Source organism: Limulus polyphemus, unplaced genomic scaffold (assembly GCF_000517525.1).
Source record: "Limulus polyphemus unplaced genomic scaffold, Limulus_polyphemus-2.1.2 Scaffold10477, whole genome shotgun sequence".
Classification (NCBI taxonomy): domain Eukaryota; kingdom Metazoa; phylum Arthropoda; class Merostomata; order Xiphosura; family Limulidae; genus Limulus; species Limulus polyphemus.
Genome location: NW_013676087.1, coordinates 5958 through 14927, shown reverse-complemented (window position 1 = coordinate 14927; position 8970 = coordinate 5958). Strand labels below are relative to the sequence as shown.

The following is an 8970-nucleotide window of genomic DNA, read 5'->3' as shown; positions in this document are numbered from 1 at the left end:
CCACCAATAGAAATAAGATAATATTAAACAACATACCAGCCATCATCTGGGCCACCAATAGAAATAAGATAATATTAAACAACATACCAGCCATCATCTGGGCCACCAAGAGAAATAAGGTATTGTTAAACATACCAGCCATCATCTGGGCCACCAAGAGAAATAAGTATTGTTCAGATGCTGAAAAAACTACAGCTTCCACTTTGACTTTATGCAACTCGTGTCCAGCCCACTCTTGTTGTTTCTTAAAGTCCCATATGATAACTTTTGCCTGTAATAAAATAATAAACTAAGTATTGATTTGGCCACTTTACTAGAAAGATATGGCAGATAGTAATATTGACCAGCAACATAATTCACAAAAAGTGGCTTCATCAAACATATGATAGCTATGAACCATAGTTGGATACCATGATGTGACCAATTTTCTAAAGATTTGAATGCAATACACCAATGGCACTTTTATTTTCATAAATCAATTTGTAGATAATAAGTTTTCTTTACAGTTAATAATTTTTTTATTTCATGTTTGTTTGAAATTTCACCAAGAAAATTTTTCTAACACAAAAAACAAATTGTTAAGATTTTCTTAATAATGGTTGGTTATTTATCTATTACTGATTTATACTTCAAAACATGCACATGAGAGAAACGTGTGTCATACACAATTGACCGTTTATTTCATCCTAAAAAAGAAATTTTCATATAAAGAGATATACACATTTGCTGATATAAACTCACCTTAAATCCCATAAAATTTATCTGCCCTGAAGCTAAATACTGGCCACTCTTGGAAACAGCCAAACAGGACACAGAATTGGTATGGCCATTTAAAAAAGTGAAGTTATTACGGGTGATATCTTTTATTACGATGGTATTTCCCAAGGCATATATTAAGTTACTGCAGTCATGATGCAGTTTCAGCCCCCCTTTCACTTTCCCTGTAAAATAAAGAAAAAATTATTAAAATTACAATTCATTTTAGGCTGGATTTTGTTCATTACCAATGATAATGTAAGTTTTATTAAATTTGAAAAAGATTAATTAATTCTTTTGGCTGAATAACATCTTGTAAAGTTTATCCTTATTGTAGACATTTAAATTACTGGTGAGCTGAAGTCAGTGTTCGTGAAAATTAACAAAAAAGTTGATAAAAATACATGCATGAACTTTGTTATGGTGATCTGAAGTTATTTTGTGTACATTACAAGCTGTTAGTCTATGTAAAATTTATTTAAGTACAAAGTAGTATTAACTTCAAAATTCATTCCCTCACTTATTACAATATTAAGAAAAAAACCAACAAAAAATGAAAAGATCCAAAAACATGCAATATAAAATTTTCAAATATATTGTACCACATTTAAAGCTGAAATGAAAATTATGAAGCTTACATGGTAAAAAAACATGTTTACATATTCCACCAAAATATAACAGTTAATCACTGGTAGATTAGAAATTTTTATTGTTTCTCATAACTACATTGTTAGAGTTATTTATCATAAACGTATGTGGTTTATAGCCTAAGTTTAATGTTATGACTAGGTTAGCTTTATTGGTTTCTTTTAAACTAATTTATGATAGTTAAGAGCAAGAAAATGTAGCAATACTACTAGCATTAATTATTATGGTAAACAGCCACCATAGTTTAATAAATATTGAGCATATTTTTATCTCTGTGTTGATCTTTCATGATAAAAATGTTTTTATCTTATGTTTACAAGGGTTTATGGATGACATGTAGTGTTATATTTGGGCTATTTCCTGCAGAGCAGTCAGAGCTCACTAACTGAAGGTTCAAGATATCAAATTACAGAGTATTGTTTGTGTCTCTCCAAACTCCGATCGAGCTCGTGGAAAAGAGAAGCAGTACCCAAGATGTCAAACAACATTATTTATTTAATTTCTGTAGTGCATATTGGTGTATAGAAGACATTGATACTAGAAATAAACCATCTTATAATGTTGTTTTTATTTAATTAGACACTCAATGTTTTGTTTTACAGCTCTTCTGAAGCATTAACTAAAACAAACTTAAACTGATGGTACAAAGCTTCAAATGTTTTAATAATAAATTCTCTTTAATTCTATAGTGTGCATTTGTACTTAATATGTCAAAAACATGCTGTACAAATGCACATTATAGATTTGAATATAATTTATTATTTGAAGCTTTGTACTGTCAGTTTCAGTTTGTGTTTTAATGAATGCTCCTAAAGTAACTGTAAAGTGAAATTCTGAGTGTCTAATTAAATAAAAACAACATTTTGATGTTATAAGGTTGTTTATTTCTAGTTTATTCACAAACATAAATCAAGATACAAACATAATAAACAAAACAAGATTAGCAAGTGAGTGTGTAGAAACATACAGTAAACTTTATTAAATCTCTCTTAAGCCCCTCAAAGTTAAGATAAAATAAAATGAAGTGAAACAAAGCTAACCCCACCTTAAATCAGGGTTTAAACAAAACAAAAACACTAAACTCCCATTTAACTCAAAATAATTGAGTGTAACAGCAAGTGTCTGCAAAATTTAAATCTTCAACATATCACAAAGCTGAATTCTAACTATTAAACTTTGAATCAAAACTAAAAGAAAAGAAGACCTGGCTTCCTATACAAAACAACAAATAGCCAGGTTTGCTCATACAATTAACATCGTGCATGTGACCTTCATCCACTGTAATTGAAGAAGTAGGGCATGGCAGCAAGTATTGAACTCACCAAGAGAAAAGACAGCTGGGTAGTAATTTATTTACTTCATGTTATTGCAACAGGAAACTTTTTCAGCCCTTTTGTAACACACGTTAATACAAAAAGTGAAAAGTTAGTAATTTTTGTAACATATCCATCTCTTTTTTTATGACTTCACATCATGTACAGTTTACTATTTTCTCTGAAGAGTACCACACAACCACATGTACTTATAGTTGAAAAATATGCATCACATTACAGTATATTTTATTTAACTTAGGTAGTACTACATAGAAATTCAAAGGAAGGGTTTCTGAGATCTAACTAAAACTAACAACATTTGAAGTATATTTTTTTTTCATATTTAATATATGTTATTTATAAAATCATATCATTACCACACAAAATTACTTGAATATACTAACTGTGTTAGTAATTTTACTTCAAAAACAGCCACTAAAACACATTTCCCTACAATTCAATCACAACTTTAAATGTGTTTTTAACCTGTTTATTTAATATAATGTTTTGAAATGAATTTTTAACTAAAACCCCTCTGAGTCAACAGGTTTTTACAAACTCATTGAAAAATAAAAACTGTGGTATTTTTGAAGGAATAAAAACAATTCAATTACAAAACTTCACTTCTATGTTCCAAAGAACAATGAACAGCTTATTAGAGTTCATTTCTTTAGAAATTAAAAGTTAAACCTCAAAATAATGACAATGATTCTTTTATAGATGATTCAAGCAGTCTTTGTGATGATCAAAGTTAAAATGGGCTTTATTTGTTCAATTACACCTAACCTCAGTTGCAACTACAATAGTTGTGTATAGAGAATAGTGCTATACCTTTGATTTAAACTTTAAAGGCATCAAAATGATAAAATAGCAGGTTCACTCTCTAACGTTAATCAATACGTAATTGATAGAACAATAATAAAGTACTTTCAGATAAAAACTGTTTTGAAATTTCTGCATAGTTTAACAGCTCTTTTCTGAAAGTTAAAGCTGTTACAACATTCTTTATCAAGCTCATGTGATAAACGTCTGAAACTGTAACAAGAGCATATTAAACCAACAATTACAAAGAACAACCAACAAACAAATGTTATAAATTACAGAACACAATAAAAGTACAACACAACTTTGACTTTGTTTTCCTTCACAAATTGTTTTGTTACAATGCATGCATTGAAAATTTTTATGCCTTTGTCAATGAAATTAAACATTTACTGAAATGTTGTGAGTCAAAAGACTGATCTACGATGAATAACTACCTTCAAAACCAATAGTTGCTAAAAGTTCAAGTTCAGAAAGTCCTTCTTGTCCTCCATGTCTTGACATGCTTCAATCAAACCAATACAAGAGATAATCATTAGCAATTTACTATTTATAACTACCAATTGAACTGAAGTTTCATATTATTGTTACTGCTGTACAGTTTTTATTTTAACTCTTTACCTATGCATACATATACAAATATAGGTATTGGTTTGTTAATTCTGATTAGGACTAAGTCACTAGTTTAAAAATGCTTAAAAATAGGTTTTAAATTAGTCAAGAAACCTACTAGAAACAATGCTATTTTAGATTTATTGTTAACTTCAAATATAGAAATGATTGAGAGGGTGGATATTGTGAAACTTCTGGTACAAGTGATCTTTGCTCTATTAGGTTCAATGTTTTGCTTCGTATGGAGATAAGGAATGATGTTATTTTGGTTGCAAATTTTGAAGGGATGCAACAAGAATTATCTGTTGTGAACTAGGCAGCTTAGTTATTTGGAGACACTGATCAGATGTGGAAAATTTTTAAATATTCAAGGTAAACATATTCCTTATAGAAAGAAAAGGGTAGCTGCAAGTAAAAAAACAGGTTGGCTCACAAAGAGTTTAAGAGATTCAATTCAAGAAAAGCATCATAAATTTAAGAAATTGAAATTGACTGGTATGACAGAAGATTTAGAAGATCAAGAAAGTTGGTGAAACAAGAAATTAGGACATCAAAATTAATTTTTTTAATTTACATCAAGAACTTAGATGAAGGAATGGTCAATAAGGGGATTACATTCTTCAGATGATATTAAGGTCTTGGGTGTTGCTAACTGGGAAAAAGGATGCTGCTGATTTACAAAAGGATTTAGATCATTTAGTGAGTTGGACAAATAAATGGCAGATTGGTTTTAATTATAACCATTCAGAGGACATTTACTAGAATGGTGTCTGGGATGGAGGGGTTGAAGTTGAAATCTTTCAAATTGTTTTCTCTTTAAAAAAGAAGAGTTAGGGGGGGATCTGATTGAGGTGTTTATGATTGTAAAGGGAATTGATAGTGTTGATGCATCATCTTTTTGTTCATATTTAACAGTGAGAATAATAGGACTAGAGGACACAAGTATAAATTTTGGCACGGTAGGAGTCATCTTCAGCTAAAACAGTTTTATTTTTCAAACAGGGTGGTTGCCCTATGGCATAGGTTGCTATTGGATGTTGTTGAAGCAGTAAATTTAAGTGAGCTTAGGAGAAGGCTTGATAAGTATATGAATGATAAGGGTTAGCTTTAAGATTTTTTAAAATTTATTTATTACTAGTTTTAGTTTAGAGAATGGAACAGTCAAGATGGACCAATGGGTTCCATGTTATCCCAAAACGTTAGGTTCATTTCTCACCCTTATATTGTTTTTATGGTCTAATTTTACCTTTTAATACATTTCATGCAATACCCTTTGAAGTGATAATAATAATAGATACGTTTCAGTTTCAAATAGTTGTGGTTACATAGTTTTACTAAAATATTTTTTTATTTTAAAATGTATTATATCAAAGCATCTTACCTAACTACAACTAGTACAACTAACTTACAGTTCTACGCTATAAACAAATATTGTTATTGGTTTAACATTAGCAAGTTATGATTGTAAATATTAAGTTGAAATGTTTTTTTTTCTTTTTCTAGTATGGACTAAATTTAGTACTAATTCACACCTACTATTAATGCTGCAAAGAGAATTAACCTTAACAAATTTACCACTGTAGTATTAGTATTAGGCCCTACTAGTACTAGGACTACTGCCAGATAATCCAGTAGTAATAGACTAGGCCTATATAGTTTTAACTTTTATACTATAGTTGGTTTTTCTGATAACTGAAAATATCTTGGTTTATATTATTACTTCGTATGACTCCGGATTTCATTAAAAAACAAACTCTATAATTGCGTTTTATAATTAGACCATTTAATGAAAATAAAAAGTGGAAAGTTGATATCCGGAATATTACTTATTAACGTTGATGATGAACTCACTGCGTTAGTGTTTGTAAACATTGGTGGTTGCTCAGCAACGACTTGCCTGCACTCTTCGAAATACATAACCGAAATAAAATTAATGACAAAAATACAAACTGTTTGCCCCTAACGAAAAAAGGTCCACCTTGTGAAAGCGCTCAGGTTATGGGGTTTTGTATTTTTGTCTTTAATTGAATTTTTGAACCTACATGATTTCCTAACGTCGTGAATCACCCAAATCAAATAGTGAATATGATTTTGCTTATTATTTAGCGCAAAACTTCACATTGGGCTCTCTGCGCTCTTTTAACCGCGGGGAACATAATCGTAGATTTTAGCATTAAATGTTTGTAAACTTATCGCTGGCTCACCAGGACATTGAACATGTTTTCAACAAAACGTTGTTTTATCTTTTTCACAGAAGCTAGTATAATACAATAAATATTCAGTTTTAGCGCGCAATATATATAATAAAGTACGTATGTTTGGTGTACTACATTTTACAAAAAATAAGAGTAATGTGCAGAAAGAAACTAAATATATAACTAAAGTTTCCTGCATCATCGAATATTTTCCTGTTTGCAAAAATAAAATAACTGAACGGCATTTTGTGCATAGCCATTTTTTTTTTTTTTCCTATTTTGAAAAAACAAAAATCATCTTATAGGTTTGTCCAGGATTTGATACTTTAATTTTAAATATTTTTTGCAAATAAAAAAAAAGGATGAAAATAAAATTTATGTGCTTATTCTTCTAATTTCAAATATTTTATTCCAGATTTTGTTTCGAAATTAAATGGAGTTTCCAAATATAGATTTCACTTAATATTTTCTAAGACTTCCTATAAATTATGTTTAAAAGTATCTTTTTTTCTGGTACATACTTGCTTACATAGTACAATGTCTGTTCTTAGAATTTTGGCGCAAAGCTACACAAATACTACTGTAAGTTGCCGCTCCATATTTTGAGTTGATAAACTAGATGGAAGATAGTTAGTCAACAATATCCACCGCCAACTCTTGTCTGACCAAACAGCAGGTTTTAACCATCGCTTTTACAACACATCCACAGCACCAAATTGCGGAGTGCATTTCTGCAGCAACAGGAGGCGAACTATGAACATTCTGATTCATAGTCCGGACATACTAACTACTGGATCACGCCCGGCTCTATACAGAATACAATACCTAGGTATGGTTTTCAGACTTGACATTATTCTCAATAATAGAAAGAGGCCTAATGTTACTTTTGATTCTTTACAAAGTATGAAAGATGCTGGAGAGCAACCTTTATTTAGTTTACTATTAAGATCGACACATCTTGATATTACCTGCTGTTCACAAAAGATCGCATCACGCTAATGATCATTTGCTAGAATTTTTCTTCTGTTTTTGGGTCTCTCCAGATTTCACCAAAAATCACTGGTTCCGATTCCATTCCCGAATACTACGAAGTTTAATAGATATAACTTTTAAATAACCAGAAAGGCTTGTGCGCTACTGACTTGGGTTCAGATTACTACACCACCATGGTAAAACTGTCTATCATCACCACAACGAAATTAATCATTCGACTAAAATAACTGACCAAGAATACCAACATTTTACGTTGTTGTCAATAATACGATACTACCCCTCTAACCACAAGGTGAGTAAATACCTCCGTATCTGTATGGTACAAATACTCATAAAGACGGTTTTCCTAAACACATCCAGCTGCTGGAGTTCTGGTATGATAAAGTTGTGCAGTCACCGAGCCCCAGGGTATTTGTTCCTCAAACTAGTCTGGCCCCCACTATAAGATCGGCAGTAAACCACCCTACATGGTGACTTGGGTGCAAGGGTTGCTCAGCTGTGGATTCTCATTGGTTCAGATAATACAATCATGGATATGATTATACAAGCTTTTCAAAACAATTTATATCAAAAATGAGAGGGGTGACAAAAAATCACAAAATAGTTCAATATTTACTCACTTCCAAACTTTGTCAATATTCAGTCAAATTTAATGTTCAGGATCAGTTACATTTAACTGAACAGATTCAGGGTACTTTCACACGAAAACAAAATAACGTTCAGATGTATTATATAATTGATAGTTTAAACATAATGACAAGTTAGCTATGGGTCCCCCTCCTATATCCTTTGCTTGCAGAAGTTTTTATAGTTAACTTAAAGAAATTGTTTAGTGATAAAAATAATATAAAACATGTTAAATATTGGCACAGATATGTTATTAATGTAATTTGTCTTTGAACAGGCTCCAAACGTCAACTTGATAATTTTGTAAATTTTTTAAATTCACAAAACATTTTTTTTTTTAAATTTACCATGGAATTTGGTGAATTAATATTCTGGACTTAAATGTTGACATAAATAACGGCACATATTCCTTCAAATATATAAGAAAACCGACTTATAGTCACACGTGTACCCTTGTCATCTGAAGTTCATAAAACTTACTGTAACAATATACTGGTCAGCGGGAGATATTTTCAACTTGGTAATGTCTCCACTGTGGCCAATACCAACATGTGTTACTTCTCCTACTTTGATATTTCCACACCTTAAAAAGAAACATTAGCACTGAATTTAGGTATAGTTAAGAACATTTTACTTTAGGGCTTTGGTTATTTATACATGAATTCCAGTAAGGTCTAATTTCCCCAGACTGTTGGGACATATTTAGAAGGTCAATGGAGGTTTGTCTTTTACCTTTCTTCTTCACTAACATTATGTGCTATGTACAGTAAATGATGGTTTCATATTCACTACATACCTTCCTATGTACCAAGAAAACACAGGATATAATTATGTATCACTGGGTGTAGGTTAAAATGGTCAACTGATAGAACTACCTTGCTTCACATCGAAAGAAACATAAAAATTATTTTAAATTTTACTACTTTTTTAAAATATCATTTTATGTTTGGTTGACTCACATATCATGACCTTGAAGTTTAGTATTAAGTAATCCCTAAACCATG

General features: G+C 30.7%; 1 protein-coding gene across 3 annotated transcripts in view; it reads right to left on the bottom strand.

Annotated features, from left to right (window-relative positions):
- LOC111083640 (cilia- and flagella-associated protein 52-like) overlaps positions 1-6059 on the bottom strand; it is an 8963-nt gene extending 2904 nt beyond the window's left edge. Inside the window, exons 1-4 of one of the 3 annotated variants that reach the window (XM_022380286.1) lie at positions 5978-6059; positions 3977-4044; positions 742-941; positions 136-271 (exon numbers count right to left, since the gene is read on the bottom strand). In XM_022380286.1, coding sequence (XP_022235994.1) covers positions 136-271; positions 742-941; positions 3977-4043 — 403 coding nt within the window. In that variant the 5' untranslated portion in view covers position 4044; positions 5978-6059. Of the gene's footprint in view, positions 1-135; positions 272-741; positions 942-3976; positions 4045-5687; positions 5766-5871; positions 5952-5977 lie in introns of those variants that run through there. The other 2 variants (XM_022380287.1, XM_022380289.1) reach the window with 2 other exon arrangements.
- Positions 6060-8970: the final 2911 nt, after the last annotated feature.